Source organism: Acartia tonsa, chromosome 9 (assembly GCF_053477335.1).
Source record: "Acartia tonsa isolate MP-2025a chromosome 9, ASM5347733v1, whole genome shotgun sequence".
Lineage (NCBI taxonomy): Eukaryota > Metazoa > Arthropoda > Copepoda > Calanoida > Acartiidae > Acartia > Acartia tonsa.
In genome coordinates this window covers 22,375,920-22,394,312 of record NC_137268.1, presented here as the reverse complement: position 1 = coordinate 22,394,312, position 18,393 = coordinate 22,375,920, and the positions used below count along the sequence as shown (strand labels likewise).

The following is an 18,393-nucleotide window of genomic DNA, read 5'->3' as shown; positions in this document are numbered from 1 at the left end:
ATTTGTTGGTTTCAAAGCAATACTTATGTATTAAACTAATCCTCCCCCCTTAATTCTCTTCCTCTCTCTTTCTCTCTCTCTCTCTTTCAAAACACTTCTTCCTAAAGGTAAAAGTGTTATCACCAAAATATTTATATTTTTTTGTATTAGAGATAATTATGGTAAAATTCTATGTTTTCTGTGCCTAAAAAGAATGCCTTATCCAAATGATTTGTTTTTAGAAATTGTACATTTAGGCGGGTTGATTTTCCCCGTTTTTCTTTTTCACAATTTTTTGTTGGCCAAGCTTTAAATATGTATTTCAAAAGTTCTTTCTCTTGAAAAATCAGTTTTACTCAAACAGCATTTTTCACGCAGCTACTCTAAAATTTGGTGTTTTAGTATGAAAGCTTAAAATCATAACTTTATTGTTTATTTTAAACCACAATAATGGCAAACCTATCAAAATGCTCGTAAATTTAATCACAAATGTGAATATCTAAAAAAATACTAAAAAAGAAAAATCTAAAAAGATACAATGCAACATTTTTTTCTCCAACTATATAAATTTTTAGTTTTCCTTTTAAAACTTAAACTTTACTATCTATCTATTGAAGTAACTGCAATTGTGGCTCAACACATAGCACTTCTGCTTTCCACTGGGGAGGTGATAGGTTTGAATCTCAGGCCAACATAACTATAGACATTTAAAATGGTTCCTACAGCTGCTCTGTCAGGTGCAGAACATAAATAGTAAGAGCAGGGAGAATGCCTTGGCTCATAAACAGGTGCAACAAACTACCATGCACAGTTAGGAATTCTCAGACAACTGCGTGCAATTAAAGTGTTGGTTGTCTGATGGATGTAACTTAACCTAATATTCTTTAGTGTTAGAGTATCGCATCCCATAACATGTGGATGATGCTCTATTTTCTCTAAATGATCCCTCAAATTGAAGGGGAATCCCGCCCTTATGAGGTAATGGTAATGGTAATCTATATATTGAAAGTAACAATTCATATATTTGTTTCTTCTTTTTAAAAGTAACAGGATGTCTATATAAGAGTGTCAGTTTGTCTGTTAATACAAAGAAACCTCTTTAACCGCTGAAGCAATATGGTTTACCCCTTCCCCATTAAAGGTTTCTAGGGGAGTAGCCGCTAGTATAAAACAAAAAACAGGGAGGGAAAGGAACCATGGGCTTTTTAAAACTCTACTCCCCAAAGTTTCATAATAACGTTTCCTTGTTTGTTGGCATGCCAACTTTTGGGACATTTATTGTAACTTTATTGGTTGGTTCATAAAGTTGAGTGTTCAATCATTTCAACCACTTATTTCATTCTACAGATGGGTTAATTTTGTGTATCATCATTGGGGATATACAGCAACAATTTATCGGCCCTTGTCTTATCCCTTTAGATCCCTGAACAAAATAGCATTATATGAAATGATCCAAGGGGATAAGACAATGACCAATAAATGTATGTACATAACCAATGATGACACACAAAATTACCACTTCTGTAGATTAAAATTAGTGGTTGAAACATTTGAACACTCAACCAATCTTAATATTTTAAAAGTCCCCAAAGTTGTTAAACCAATGAATGAGAAAATGTTATTATAAAACTTTGGGGCCAGTGTAATTAACAGCCCAATGTCCCCTCCCTCCCTGACAAAATTAAATGAGCTGGATTTTTGAATTATTTTAGTGGTGAGCCAGATCTTTAAAAGATTTTTGGCTTGATGTTGCCAGATCGCTGGCGACACTCAATAAAATATTGATCTTTAAATACTTTTTTTGACTCACCCCCAAAAAAACAAAATCTCCAAATGATCAATAAACTAAACTCTGGGTACCATTAAAAAACTTTGGGTACCAGACTAAAATTTTGGGTACCAGTATAAAACTTTGGGTACCAGTATAAAACTTTGGGTACCAGTATAAAACTTTGAGTACCAGTATAAAACTTTGGGTACCAGTATAAAACTTTGGGAACTAGTATAAAACTTTGGGTAACAGTATAAAATTTTGGTACCAGTATAAAACTTTGGGTACCAGTCTAAAACTTTAGGTACAAGAATAAAGTTTGGGTACCAGTATAAAACTTTGGGTACCAGTATAAAAATTTGGATATCAGAATAAAATTTTGGGTACCAGTATAAAACTAATTGAAAAAATATCAATTTATCAAATACGGCTCACCCTGATCCGGCTCAGTAGCTATACCAAACGAGTGTAACCAGTGCACCAGAGGTGATCCACTTGCTGAGCCATATTGCTAACACCATTTTGATTTAAAGATCAATATTGGGTGCACCAATCTGGATCACCTCTAGTGCACCCTGATCCGGCTCACCACTAAATGATTTAAAGATCCTGCTCTTTACTTTCCTGCAAGATTCTCGGTTGAGTCATCTGCTGTCTGGGTTATCATTGTTTTAGTCCATGAGGCCAGCCTCGCTAATGTGGTTACATCCTGATGTCGCACTGAGTTAAGTACTCAAAGTAGGGAATGAGTACCTAAAGTTTTATAACCAGAGAGAGGGGACAATGGGCTAATTATCACACTGGTCTCCAAAGTTTTATAATAACGTTACCTCATTCATGGTTTAACAACTTTGGGGACTTTTGACTACCCTATTTTTATTTTAGATTGAAGAAAATTGAGAAAAACTTTGGGGTTGGTGATTTCTCTTGGAAGAGTGGTGGTATCCTCCCCCAAAATAGTTTTAAACCTTACTTGGAAAAAAAGCTACCCTGTAAAGAAGAATCATATTAGTTCAGAAATTAATCAGACCCTTAGGTACAAACAGACAGACAAACATCCTGTTACTTTATCTTTAGGATTTTAGTTTCTAAAAGATGAAATAATTTTGGAGGGTGGGATATTTGTTTCTTGGATTGTGAAGGTAACATCTTTTAGAATAGTTATAACATTTTCTAAACCTTTGATAATATTCATTGTAAAGGATAACATTGGTTCAAATGCTCTGACACACGGTCACAGAATGACACACAGACCTCCTGATAATTTTGTTTGTTTGGCTTATATACCAAATAATATTGTTTATTGATAAATTACTAATAATCATCATTTCAAATTAATGTTTGTTTGACTTATTTACCAAATCATATTTTTTTTTATAGGTATATCATATATAGACAATCTATATAAATTATTGCTTGTTTGGCTTATAAACCAAATGATAATGTTTCTTCAATTCTTCTGAAATGAGCAACTTTTACTATAAATGTGTGAGGATTAATATTATCTGCCCATTGTTAACTTACATGTCAGACAATATTGTTGTAGAATGCTGAAAAAAGTAAGCATTTTATTATTTACTAGTGGCTACGCACCTAGAGGCCTCTAGGGGCACTTGAGGAGGGGGAAGTCGAATTTGATAACCCAATTTCTTATTTCAGATTTTTAAAGAAAAAGTAAAAAATTTTGGGGGATGGGTGTCCCCCCGCCCCTGATTATTAAATTTAGTTCAAAAAATTATTTATTTTTTTTTTTTGGGGGGGGGGGAGTTGGAATAATTTTTTTCTTGGGGCAATTTTTCTTTGGAGGCTGGTGGTACCCTCCCCCAAAATAGTTATAAACCTTCCCAGGACCTATGAGAAGCTACCCTGTTAATTAGAACCCGATCAGTTCAGCGGTTAGCGAGATCCTTTGGTACAAACACACATGCTGTTACTTTATTATAAGGACTAGTGGCTATGCCCCTAGAGGCCTCTAGAGAAACTTGAGGTGGGGGGAGTTGAATTTTTTAAATTTTTTTGGAGGTGGGGGCTGACGCTCCTTATTTTTAAAAGCGAAGCTTTTCTATAATTAGGGTCGGTCCGTCCGTCCGTCCGTAACGGGTAGCTTTTTTGTTAATTTAGGCATGTTAGAATTGTCCTATCAATTTCAAACTTTGCATGGTGATTCCTGCAGTAGTTAGATATGATTTAGAAAGCGTAGCAACTCTATAATCATTACCAAAATGTCCGTACGTCCATTTTAAACATGTGGATTTTTTTTTCTTTTTTAACAACAAATTTTTATATGATCTAATCATCCGATTGATCTGACTTTTTGTATACTGATTCCTAGGACAACAAAGTACAATATTTTAAGCGAAGCAACTCTATAATTAAGTCCTAAAAATGTAAGTATGTCCATAAACATTATTCTATATCAAGCAGTTTTTCAACAAATTTACTTACAATTTTGCATCGACTCTCATACATTTAAATTCTGATTATTCAGTTCCGACATTATACAAGTGTTGATGTCCATTTGTCCTACCGTTTCAGCTTTTATGGATGTTGTCATCCTTGTTATTTTTAGTTTTAAAAAAATAGATTAATTTTTTGGGGGGAATTTTTTTTTCTATGGGCGATTTCTCTTAGGAGGGTAGTGTTACCCCCTCCCCCCCCAAAAAATAGTTATAAACCTTCCCAGGACCTATGAGAAGCTACCCTGTAAAGGAGAGTAAGCGAGATCCTTCAGTACAGACATCCTGTTACTTTATTATTTTAAGGATATAGCTAATCAGAGAAGAGAAAACTAGAGGTAAATTTGTGTGATTAATAGGGAATGGTTAGTTTGATGGTTTGTGTGTGTGTGTGTGTGTGTGCGTGCGTGCGGGCGTGTGTGTGTGTTTTGTAAGTGCGCGCCGGTCAATACAATGAGTGTCGGGTCGCGTCAGTTATCCAAAGGCAACCAGAGGAGAACCACGCAATTGTTATAATTATGTGCAATGTATCTTTTAGTTATAAATAGAGTTATTTGATAAGTAATGAAACAATTCAGTCGAGTAAATTCTAACTGTATTTTTAACGGTGCCTCTAAATAATTTTATATTTTATTAAGTAATACTTTTAGGGATATATAAATTATTTAAAGCCGTAACGTTAAAATAAAACTACGCATTATTGAAGCCAAACTGTATTGAAAAGAAAACTGGCAGTTCTATATGATTAAGGTAAGAACATTTTTAATGAGAAGTTTATAAAGTTTTATTATTATTGCGGCTTTTTATGGATATTAAAATGAAAAAAAATATATATAAAAAGAATAATTATGTTTATTTTAATATTCATAGAAATTTGTCTGTAATACAATGCTATATATTACATAAATCAGTATGGCTTAGAACCGATCCTAATCCTGCGGATATTAATCGGTTTTGAAGCTCTACTGGAAAATGTATTATAAATTTTTACAAGCGAAGCTTTTTTATAACTGGAGTCGGTCCGTGCATTCCTAAGTCCATATTGGGGGGTGGGGGGGTGGTGGGGGTTAAGCAAGGACATCAAAGCTTCGATTTTATTAATTTTGTCATCTTTGTTTCTCTGTTGTTTATCAGGGATCTAAAGGAATAAGACAATGGCCGATAAATTGATGTACATCTCCTTAGATAATACACAAAACTACGAATTCTGTATAATTTCTATAGTGGTTGAAAACTTTGGACACTCAAATTAATAAACCAACCAATTAGAATTTAAGAATATTAAAACTTTATCTTAAAACTTTGGGGACTAGTGTAATAAACAGCCCAATGTCCCCTCCCATTCTGGATATTTCTATTTTCATTTTCATATCTCTACCATTTTATTATTTATACCCAAAGTTTTATAACCACGCATATTTTATAAAAGATCTTTTAGGGGTTTTGATAGTTGGTTTTTAACTTGTTTTGCCCAATCTTTAATCAATTCATTAAATAATTTAATTCCACAACAGGGGTAATTTTGATGATCATTGTCTTATCCCTTAAGATCCCTGAATTATACCTTACCTTGTAAGGGCGAGATTATCTCTGAAGTATATACAAAGTTTAATAACCACGTTATCTTGTTTGTTGACCCAAAAGCTTTAGGTACTTATATTAAAGATTTATTATCGCAGGTATCTAAAGGGATAAGACAATGGCCGTCAAATTATTATACATCCATATTGATGGTAAACATAATTACCCCTTCTGTAGATTTCAATTAGGGTTGGAAACGTTTGAACACTTAAGATAATAATGATAAATTATTGAATTTTGATTAGTTAAGTCCTCAAAGTTGTTTGTAAATAGGGAATTTTCATCAATTCATCGTCCATTGTCTTATTCTTTAAGATTCCTTGTAAAAACGAAAATTTAGTTTAAAGTAAAAACAAGAAAAATTAATCCATAAATGGGATGCTATAAAATAAAATATTTACGCTTTCACTCGAAGTACCTTGATGAGCACTGAAACCTTTAATTTTGGGTCAGGTTGTCAGGATAGGTTGTATAAGGAGAAGGGGGGTGGCATTTTACTTAAAACGTTTTTTATTTGAGGCATATCTTTGAGCAAATAAAATGAAGTTTTTTTAATAATTATTTTAAAAATATTTTTACTCTTACAATGGTACATTTTAAAATCCACGGAAAGCTGTTTAATGTTTATAATACGATACTATAAATAACTATTTTAGTGTGGCTACGAATCTAAGTTTTCCCTCTTGATAGGTTATGAGTCATATGAAAAAACATGTATTATATTGTAGAATCATTGATTGCGCGATAACTGTTTACAATATGCACAGCACAATTACAATTATAAAAATGGGACCCCTTTTTTAGATTAAAATAATCGGTGGAAAAGTTTGGACACTGCCTTTTTGTAGACACACCATACCCAGGGATATAGGGATCATTGAGCAGTAAATTACATTTTTACCTAAGGAGGGAGAGTACACTGGACTGTATTTACACAGGTATCCAAAGCTTCATTACTATCCTTGCTCTATGGTTAGCTTAAAAACTTTGGGTACTTTTGTCTAATTTTGATTGGTTGGTTCTGAACAAGTATTGCCCAATCAATAATTTTAATCTACAACAGGGGTAATTTTATTTTCAGTATGGCTTTGAAACCGATTAATATACGTGGGATTAATACCGGTTCAAAGCCATACTGGAAAAATGTTAGACAATTTTATATGAATATTAAAATGAAAATAAAAACATAATATCAATGCCAGATTTGTAAGCCCAGGACTTCAGCCCCTCAGGGTTAACAAAACTGTAATTAATCTTTTAATTTTTAAATTTACTATCCGCGGAATGCTGTCTATAATACGATGCAATAGATAACTATTATCATCATTGGGGATGTATTTCAATTAAAAATTAATTTTTTTATCCCAATTAAAATTGGCGCTTTCACTCAGGGTACTTTGTTGAGCACTAAAACTCTGAAACCTTTAAAAAATTTAAAGAACAACTCTAACATGCCTAAATTAACGAAAAGGTATTGACAGACATACAGACATAAACAGATGGACAGTCACAGACCGACAAACTGACGGACAGACAGACGGACATATACTTTTAAGAATATTTTGAGTGTTAATTTAAATATGCATTAAATTAAATTAAATTAAAATAGGCACGTCAGAATTTTTCTATCAATTTCAAAATTTGTATGGTGATTCTTGTGGTAGATAGGTAGACTTTAGAAATCATAAGAACTCTATGATTGTTACCAGTATGGCATCGTATACTTTTAATTTCTGCTGGTTCTGAGCCATACTTTTAAAATAATGTGTATTGTCGTTTTATAGACAACTTTCAAAAGATATTTAATTATAAAGTAAAAACATTTTACTTGTTTTGATAGCCTAAGCCTTCGGACCTTAAAGCCAACTATACTGGAATTAATCTCATAATATTTTTTTTATTTTAATATCCCTAAAAAGTTGGTATTAACATGATATGATTTATTTTAACTGGATTAAAAGGATCATTTAGATATATACCCAGGGAAGGAGGGAACATTTTATAAAAAAAACTTTGGATAATTTTAGAGATTTTGAATTTTGAATATTTTGTTTTTAACTAGTTGTGCCCAAACTTCAATCAATTAAATTAAAAATTTAAATCCACAATAGGGGTAACTTTATTTATCACTATTATCTAATCCCTTAGTTGTGCCTGATTATAGGTAAAAACATTCCCCATACTCAAACTTTTTTTGTCGCGCCACTGACCTAACCCAACTTAACCTAGCTAATGTAACCTATCAAAATCTAATATAACAAGAATGACAATATTCATAAAAGCAAAGCACTAAAATGGTAGGACAAACGGACATTAACACTTGTATAGGGTCAAAACTGGATAATCAGAAAATATATGTATAAATTTGTTGAAAAAATGATTGATACAGGATAATGTTTATAGACATACTTACGTTTTTAGGACTTCATCATAGTTACTTCGCTTATTATATTGTACTTTATTTTACTATTGTCCCAGGAATCAATATACAAAAACCAAATCAATCGGATAATTAGATCACATAAAAATTTGTTGTTAAAAAAGTAAAAAAATCAACATGTTTAAAATGAACGTACGGACGTTCTGGTAATGATTACAGAGTTGCTGCGCTTTCTAAATCGTACCTAACTATTACAGGAATCCCCATCCAAAGTTTGAAATCGATAGGACAAATCTCACATGCCCCAATTAACAAATTAACAAAACAATATGGGACCATACCCAAATTTTATTATCGCAGAAATCTAAAGGGATAAGACAATGGGAGATTGATTGATGTACATCCTCAATGATGGTAAACAAAATTACCCCTTCTATAGATTACGATTAGGGGTGAATGTTTGGACACTATCCATACAACGTAGAACGATGTCTGTTTGTTTGTCTGTTTGTTTGTAACGAAGGATCTCGCTAACCGCTGAACCGATCAGGTTCTCCTTAACAGGGTAGCTTCTCATAGTTCCCGGGAAGGTTTATAACTATTTTCTTGAGGGGTGGGACACCTAGGGGATTGGGGCAAAGCCACTTGTAGTTAATAAACCAACCAATCAAAATTCAATAAAAGTCCTCAAAAAATATGAACGTTATCATAAAACTTTCGGGACTAGTGTAATAAACAGCACAATTGGTCAGCTTAATAACTTATATCGAATTTTGATTGCTTGGTTCAAAAATAGCTGAGCCTGTGTCAAAACTTTTTGACCAATGATTTATTTATTTCCTTTCGTAAATGGGAGAATTGTCATCAATTTATCGTCCATTGTCTTACTCCTTAAGATTCCTGGTAAAAAAATCTAGGTTGAAGTAAAAACAAGAAAAAACATACATAAATGCTTAAAAAAAACATTAACGCTTTCACTTGAAGTACCTTGTTGAGCACTGAAACTAGGCAAGGTTAGATTAGGTTGTATAAAGAGGAGGGGAGGGTGGGGGGGGGGGGCTGTATTACTTTAAATGTTTTAGATAATGTGTATCTTTGAGCAAAAACAACGAAGAAGGTGCCATTGGACTGTAAATTACTGGCACCCAAAGTTTTATAACAACTTTATCTGAAGTTCTATTTTGAGATCTATTTTAAGTTACCTCTCTGTGTCCTCCTTGTAATATAATTGAATTATCAGGAACTAGCAGAAAATGAGGGGGGACAATGGGCTGTTTATTACACTAGTCTGCAAAGTTTTAAGATAACGTTTTCTTATTCGCTGGCTAAACAACTTTGGGGACTTTTATTGGATTTTGAATAGGTAGGTTATTAGGTACTAGCGGCTTCGCCCCTAGCCTCTAGGGGCTTTGCCCCAAGAGGGGATTTTAAAAAATTATGTCGAAATTCGTAAAAGGACCAGGGAAATCTTCAGCAAATTTTTTTAAAAATGGGGTTCAGTGTTTACCGAGATCTTAAGGGACAGACGGACAGACAGACAGACGGGCAGACATCAAGCTACTTTGTATTATGGATAGTAGTGGTTAAACCAACCATTCAAAATTCAAGTTCCCAAAGTTGTTAAGCCAACGAAAAAGAAAACGTTATTATAAAACTTTGGGAACTAGCAGAGAGAGAGGGGGACAATGTGCTGTTTACTACACTAATCCCAAAAGTTTTACGATAATGTTTTCTTATTCGCTGGCTTAACAACTTTGGGGACTTTTATTGGATTTTGAATGATTAGGTTGTTAAGTATGCCAGTGGTTAAACCAACCAATCAAAATTAAAATTTCAGTAAAATTCCCCAAAGTTGTTAAGCCAACGAATGAGAAAACGTTATTATAAGACTTTGGGAACTAGCAGAGAGAGAGAGAGGACATTTTGCTGTTTATTACACTAGTCCCCTAAGATTAAAATAGCGTTTTCTTGTGCGATGGCTTAACAACTTTAGGGACTACAGAAGGGGTAAATTTGTGTGTCATCATTGGGAATGTACATCAATTTATCAGTCATTGTCTATAGATCCCTATAATTTAATATAACTTCGGTATTTTGATTTATTGGTTCAAAACAAGCAGAATCTTAAATTTTTTTGGCCCTTAATTTAATTTCTCGTATTCATTCAAATCCGTTGGATAGGAATCGGTATTCATCCATACAAAAAAAAACTATGTCTAGCATCGTATTGTATCCAGCTTTCAACATAATATATAAAAAATGTATGATCATAAGATTAAAACCAGTTTTTTTAGACAGTGCCTTCGGCACCTCGGGGATAAAAAAACTGGTTTTAATCTTATAATTGTTTAATGTTTATGCTATATCCGCGGAAAGCTGTTTATAATACTATGCGATAAATAACTATTAATTTTTTTGTATTGTAATTGGATATTTTTATAATTTTATACTTCATTTTCTAATTCCCTAAGATTCTTGGTAAAAATGAAATTTAGTTTAAAGTAAAAACAAGAATCATGTAGAATCCATGAGAGCGATGCTATAAAAAATACTGGTGTTTTTCTCAGTACATTTTTGATCTCTGAAATGATAATTTATTATAATAAGTTATTTATCGAATCATATTATAGACAGATTTCCGAGTATAGAGAAATGTTACATTAAAATTATTGTTTCAAAGTACCCAAAGTTTTTAAACCATCAAACACAACATAGTGGACCAGTGTAATTTACAGTCAAAAGTCCCCTCCCCTTATATCATTTAATAATAAATATTTAATATTTCTTTCTGTTTTAAAATTTATTAAAGCTTTGTATAAAAAAAGGAGAGAGGGGACATTGGACTGGAAATTATACTTGTCCCAAAAACAAATCTGTTGTTTGTTGTTAAAAAAACTAGTATGTTTCTTTTTGGGTTGTACAAACCAACAGTGTCTTAACCTTTCTACTAAAAAAGTGTAACCTACAAAAAAGATTTATTGTAATTAAGGTGCTTACATAAATTTAACGTCCATTGTCTTATCTCCTTAGATTCCTGGTAAGATCAAATATTTAGTCTATAATGAAAAGAGGGATAGTTCAATCCATTAAAGGGAGGGAGGGGACCATGGGTTGTTTTATACACTAGTCTCCATAGTTTTATAATAATTTTTTTCTATTCACTTGCCTAACAACTTTGGGGATTGGTTGATTCATTAAGTTGAGTGTCCAAAAGTTTCAACCACTAATTGTAATGGAAGATTTTTGTTTTATCATCGGGGATGTACATTTATTTCTCGGCCTATATGTTATCCCTTTAGATCCCTGCATTAAAGCCTGTGGTGGGCCTTCACGTCTGCATATTGTCATATTTAAAACAAATATTTTTGCAAATTAGTATAAGACCATACATATTTGAATAGAATTTTGTTTGATGAAGGTAAATATAAATGGGAAGATTAAGTAATAAACTGTGGTTCTGAATATTCTATCATTTTGACGAAGGTGATGATGCACTATACTATCATATAAAGTAGTAGCATTTTTTGTCTATCCCGAAGGATCTTGCTAACCACTGAACCGATATTAGTCTCCTTTACAGTGAAGCTTCTTATAGGACCTGGGAAGGTTTTAAACTATTTTTGGGGAGGGTATCTTCAACCCCCCCAACCAAAAAAATCTTTTTACTCTTTTGAAACTCAAATTCAAAATAGGCAGAGGTTGACTTTTCCCCCTCCTACCCCTAGATGCTTCTAGGGGTGTAGCCGCTAGTTAATTATCATTAAGAAAGACAAAATAACCCTTTCCTTTGTTATATATTTCAAATACTAACATTTAAAAAATAAGCAAACAAGAATAGTCATTTCATAAGAATCGCAGCAATAAAAAGTAGACTTTCTTAATCAAGAATAATAAGATCATAGGTTGGGCAACAATAACAATTCAACCTTTTTAAATCTTTATATTTATTTAATAAGAAGCGAAACAATAACAATCTACACCTTCTTAACCCATTAGTGCCGAGCGCCACTTTTATGGGCCGATCGAGCTGAAAGTTTCAGGGAAGCTTTATAATGGTCAAAACGGAATTCGTATTTTTTGTTTTGCTCTAGTGGCGTGAACAGGAAAGTTGCAAAAAAACCCGGTTCGGCTCGGCCATAAATACCAACCAGGCATTATTACCGTTTTGGTGCTTTCCCCCGGCGTTAAAACCCGGTTTTCCTGTAAAAACCCGGTTATTTTGACAAAAATCGAAAAATGTAATTTTTGAACGCCAAAAGTGAGATGAACACTTTTTAGAACTTTGATACGATCCGAAATTGAAAACTACACAACCTCATGTAATCTATAGAGCTACAAGTATAATACGAAGCGATTTATTTCAAATTTAGTGTTTAGCCGGCGATTTCGGGTAAAAAAACCCTGTTTTGTTGTTGTTGTCAAAAGAGATCTATTAGTGAAACCGGGTAATAAAAATTTCAGACTCCAAATGGAAATGCCGAACCGGGCTTATATAGGGCGTAAAAAAACGATAAAAAAATCATATAAAAAATAATAATTTAAATAAAACGAATTCACAAATAGATGTACTTGTCAATAAACTTTAGATTTAACGAAAAAAATCAGAGACTTTACTATAAAAACAAAAAATTTAGATGGGGTATTTTGAATTTTCATGATTTTCAAACTTTGTTGATCTATACCGGCAAACGGAAGTAAGCAAAATTGCCTGCTCTAGGGGGAAATGAAAGCCAGGGTAGTAGAGGGGGGATTCATACTGAGAATGATGCAATTATGAAGCCGGAAACCGGTTTATTTACATTTTCTGGAACCGGGTTTTAAAACCCGGTTCGGCACTAATGGGTTAAACAAGAATGATTAGATTATAAGTAGGGCAACAATAACAAGCATAGCTTCTTTAAGAAGAATATTAACCCTAATCAATTTTATATAGATAGCTGATTACTTTGTAGTAGCGAAGCTACTCTATAATTCGAAATGCCCGCCCTTCCATCTGTCAGTCTTTCTGTCTGTCAGAGAAAAAGTGGGAAAACATGAATTTCTCGGCTCCTATGACAGATAGAAGGCTGAAACTTTATGACGAAATTCCCATCGCTAAGGAACATAATTAACTTTCACACATCCATAGCGGTTGGACTGCTTTTTAGCAGGTTTTAGGCTATTTTTGTTGTTTTCACCAAAACTTTGGTGTTCATAATCTGATTTTTAAAAATTTTTTTGTTATAGATATCTAAATTAAATTTCCTGCTGTTTAATGAAACATCTATGAAGGTTGGACTGCCTTTTAGCAGGTTTTTGGCTATTTTTATATTTTTACAGATTTTCCCATATCTTTGGTGATTATGGTCCAATTTTCAAAATTTTTGTAGATAAGAATATCAATTAATTTTCCAGTTGTTTTAAAAAACATTTATAGTGATTGGACTGCATTTGAGCAGGTTTTTGGCTATTTTTATATTTTTACATATTTCCTAATATCTTTGGTGTTTTTGGTTCAATTTTAAGATGACAGTATCATAATAATTTTTCCAATTGTTCTGAGCATCCAGTATGTAATTTACTTTGAGCATTTGTATGTCAGTCATCATACAAAATAAAAAAAGGTTTTGTGTTTATTTTCTCCAATTAATTAAATCTATTCTTGATTTTAAAGAATACTCTTTCTTTCTACTTGTAGGTATTCCCATCCACAATTTTTGTGCTTTGCTACTTATGGATATTGTCATCCTTCTTCAATTTTTTACTTGCACTTCTGTATTTCTTCTTGTAAGTCTGTATGTAAATCCCATATGTCTGGACTAGCTAAATGTCCGTATGTTCATATGTTTATCTGTATGTCCGAAAATCTGTCTGCATGTCTGTATGTCAGACTGTTGTCAGTCTGTCTGTCTGTCTATATGTCCAACCATCTCTCTGTCCATCTGACTATCTGTCTATTTGTTACTCTATTCATTTTTCTCTCTGTCTATCCATCTGTCTTGAAGTCTTTCTAAATGTCCATCTGTTTGCTTATCCATCTGTCTGTCCATCTATCTATTTGTCCATCTGTCTGTCCATCTATCTATTTGTATTTGAACTGTTTTTCTGTCTGTCTGTTAGTCTTCTGTCAAGATTAATTATTTTTAAGTAGTGCAACAATAACAATTTACAACTTTGTAAACAAAGATAATTATATCAATAAGCAGCACAAAAAAACATTGTATACTTTTTAAACAAGAATAATTATTTTATAGGTAGTACAAAATAACATTCTAAACTTTCTTTAACAAGAATGATTATTTTATAAGTAGCGCAGCAATACCAAGGTATACAATAAGTAGCACAAAATAACATTCTATACTTTCTTAAACAAGAACAATTATTTTATAAGTAGTGCAGCAATACCAAGCTATACCTTCCAATACAAGAATAATTAGAATATAAGTAGGGCAACATAACAAGCATACCTTCTTAAACAAGAATATTAACCCTAATAAATTGGGGGTTTTACTATCTGTTTTACTATCTGTTTGACAGTCTATCTAAATGTCTGTTATTATGTTTGTCTATATTTACATCTGTCTGTTTGACTGTCTGTCCATCTGTCTGTTTATCTTTCTGTGAAAGGAAAATAAATATTTTTTTAATGTTTAGAAAAAAAGGCATCAAGTTTTCAACTCCACCAATTTAAAATATTTTTTCAATGCTCTCATGTCATTTTGTCTGGTCTTTGGGACATCTCAAAATTTGTCTGTCTGTCTGTTTGTTTCTTAGTTTGTTCATTATGTTTATTAGAGTGGGTTCATATTGGTAATTTATCTGACACTAAAGCAGGAACTTACACTTAATTTATATAACTACAATACACCTCTGGATGAATTTGATTCATCTTAAGTCTAAAAACTCTTGGTTACCACACATTCAATTGTATAGCTATTTGTGAATTGTCTTAAGCTCTAGTTTTTGTATATGTAAGAACTATTCCTGAGCTAAGTTTAGTATAGGAGCTACATGGTAAAATGTTCCACCTTACTCAAAACTTTTCAACTTTTTTCTCACATTTTCAATGTAGCTCTTAAACTACAAATGGCTGAAAAAACTGGTATTCAAGGCACAATAATAATCAAAATGTTTTAAAGTTTTCCTCTAAAAGTTTTACCCTAAATTAAAATACTTTTCTTGAAATTTATTCAGGTTTATTAACAAATAGGCATTGGAATATTATTTGTTTCTATATTTGATGTATTTTATTAGTATTTATTGTTATTAAATGTTGATAAAAATTCTTGAATGTTTAATTGGAAATTGTTAAGAAATATTTTTATGTAATCCTATTTAGTACATTTGAATATATTTTGTTTGTCTGTAATTATTTTTCATTAGATTACTTCAGTGAAGAACATAAACTTATCACCTGAAAAAATAATAGGGGGCATTTAGAATCACTTTAAAAATAGATTGTTGTTTTTTTTTAATTCAGTCTGTTGTTAGAGTGGTTTTGCTGGAACTCCTATAGACTTCATTTAATCAGAAACATCAAATTAATTTGTATCAACTTGAATAAATTTTCATCAGAGTCTTTTGTATTATAAATAAATATATAAAACAATTTTTAAAAATGTTTGAGCAAGTTTATGTGAGGTTTTAGTAGCTCAAAAGAAAGGTAAGTAAGCATAAGATAGCTGGTGTTCAAGCACATATTTCACAGTAAAAAGGTTGAATTAAAGAAAGCATAAAATAAATAAATGGATGATTTAAGTAAGCAATCAACCCCAAAAATGGCTTATTTAAGTAAGGATTTTGCAACCAAAATGGATGATTTAAGTAAGTAATCAACCCCAAAAATGTCTTATTTAAGTAAGGGTTTTGCAACAAAAATGGATGATTTAAGTAAGCAATCAACCCCAAAAATGGCTTAATTAAGTAAGGATTTTGCAACAAAAATGGATGATTTAAGTAAGTACTCAACCCCAAAAATGGCTTATTTAAGTAAGGATTTTGTAGCAAAAATGGATGATTTAAGTAAGCAATCAACCCCAAAAATAGCTTATTTAAGTAAGGATTTTGTAACAAAAATGGATGATTTAAGTAAGTAATCAACCCCAAAAATGGCTTATGTAAGTAAGGGTTTTGCAACAAAAATGGATGATTTAAGTAAGCAATCAACCCCAAAAATGGCTTAATTAAGTAAGGATTTTGCAACAAAAATGGATGATTTAAGTAAGTACTCAACCCCAAAAATGGCTTATTTAAGTAAGGATTTTGTAGCAAAAATGGATGATTTAAGTAAGCAATCAACCCCAAAAATGGCTTATGTAAGTAAGGATTTTGCAACAAAAATGGATGATTTAAGTAAGTAATCAACCCCAAAAATGACTTAATTAAGTAAGGATTTTGTAGCAAAAATGGATGATTTAAGTAAGTAATCAACCCCAAAAATGGCTTAATTAAGTAAGGATTTTGCAACAAAAATGGATGATTTAAGTAAGTAATCAACCCCAAAAATGGCTTAATTAAGTAAGGATTTTGCAACAAAAATGGATGATTTAAGTAAGCAATCAACCCCAAAATTGGCTTATTTAAGTAAGGATTTTGCAACCAAAATGGATGATTTAAGTAAGTAATCAACCCCAAAAATATCTTATTTAAGTAAGGGTTTTGCAACAAAAATGGATGATTTAAGTAAGCAATCAACCCCAAAAATGGCTTAATTAAGTAAGGATTTTGCAACAAAAATGGATGATTTAAGTAAGTACTCAACCCCAAAAATGGCTTAATTAAGTAAGGATTTTGCAACAAAAATGGATGATTTAAGTAAGCAATCAACCCCAAAATTGGCTTAATTAAGTAAGGATTTTGCAACAAAAATGGATGATTTAAGTAAGCAATCAACCCCAAAATTGGCTTAATTAAGTAAGGATTTTGCAACAAAAATGGATGATTTAAGTAAGTAATCAACCCCAAAAATGGCTTATTTAAGTAAGGGTTTTGCAGCAAAAATGGAGGATTTATGTAAGCAATCAACCCCAAAAATGGCTTGTTTAAGTAAAGATTTTGTAGCAAAAATGGAAGATATAAGTAGGACATTAATCACAAAAATGGCTTGTTTAAGTAAGGATTTTGTAGCAAAAATGGAAGATATAAGTAAGCAATCAACTACAAATATAGCCTAAATGGCTGAGAAGGGATTAAATTTTGAGGTAAAATAATCCGGATTAAAATCTTAATCTGTAAGACATTTACCTCAAAAGCGTCCGATTTTGCTGATTCTTATCAGCCACCCTTATTTTTGGGGTTTTTTAGGGGTTTATAGGGCAATAATAGTTCTTCAAGTAAGCAATTAACCTACGAAAATGGTTCGTTAGTCCGACATGTCCGATTTAAGTAAGCCACTTTTGTTGTAAAGTGCGGACTTTCCCGATGTGAGCACGTCCTACTTAAATCTGACAAAAATGCTTATATAAGCACAAAAAAAGGTAAATTGCTGAGACAGAGATTACTAGGGCTTTATAACAAATGAAATACATAATTTTTTCAAAGATAACATAAAAAAGAGAAAAATTGTCGCGTGTTTAGGTTGCCTTTTCCCCTTATATTTTTAGGTCAGTTCGTTCAACTAGTAAGAGGGGAGTGGATAGGGTAATGGAGTATGGGGGGCGATGCGTTCATTACTTAAGCCCACTAAGAGATTGACTTAGTTAGAGTACATAATAATTTTATGTTAGATCCAAATAAAAATATATCAATGAAGTAGCGTGAGGCGCATGACTACTCTACAACTCAGAGAGAGAGGGTACTATGGGCTGTATATTACACTAGTCCCCAAAGTTCTTTAATAACGTTTTCTTATTCGTTGTCTTAACAACTTTGGGAACTTTTACTGTATTTTGATTAATTGGTGTATTAAGTAGAGTGTTCATACATTTACACCGCTAATTCTAATCTACAGAAGGGGTAATTTAGAATGTCATCAATTTATCGGTCATTTTGTACAACTCGTACCTTGAAATAAATAAAGCGTTGAGTTGAGGGACAAGGATACCGAGAATTACAACTAGGCGACCAAGCATAACAAATCTGAAAAAAAAGTTAAAATATTATTAGTGTCTTCTTTCAACATTTTTTTCTCAAACTAAATTTTCTCAATTCAATCCAAGGTCTAAAATAGAATAGTTATTGATCGCTTGTATTATAATGACAAATTGAAATATTAAACCAGTTTTGATAGCCCCGAGGGGTCCCGGGGT

General features: G+C 32.2%; 1 protein-coding gene across 2 annotated transcripts in view; it reads right to left on the bottom strand.

The window, feature by feature from the left end:
* LOC145328515 (uncharacterized) overlaps positions 1–18,393 on the bottom strand; it is a 36,194-nt gene that overhangs the window by 15,570 nt on the left and 2,231 nt on the right. For both annotated transcript variants that reach the window (XM_080172224.1, XM_080172225.1), the window contains exon 2: positions 18,149–18,223. In XM_080172224.1, coding sequence (XP_080028350.1) covers positions 18,149–18,216 — 68 coding nt within the window. In that variant the 5' untranslated portion in view covers positions 18,217–18,223. The remainder of the gene's footprint in view (positions 1–18,148; positions 18,224–18,393) is intronic.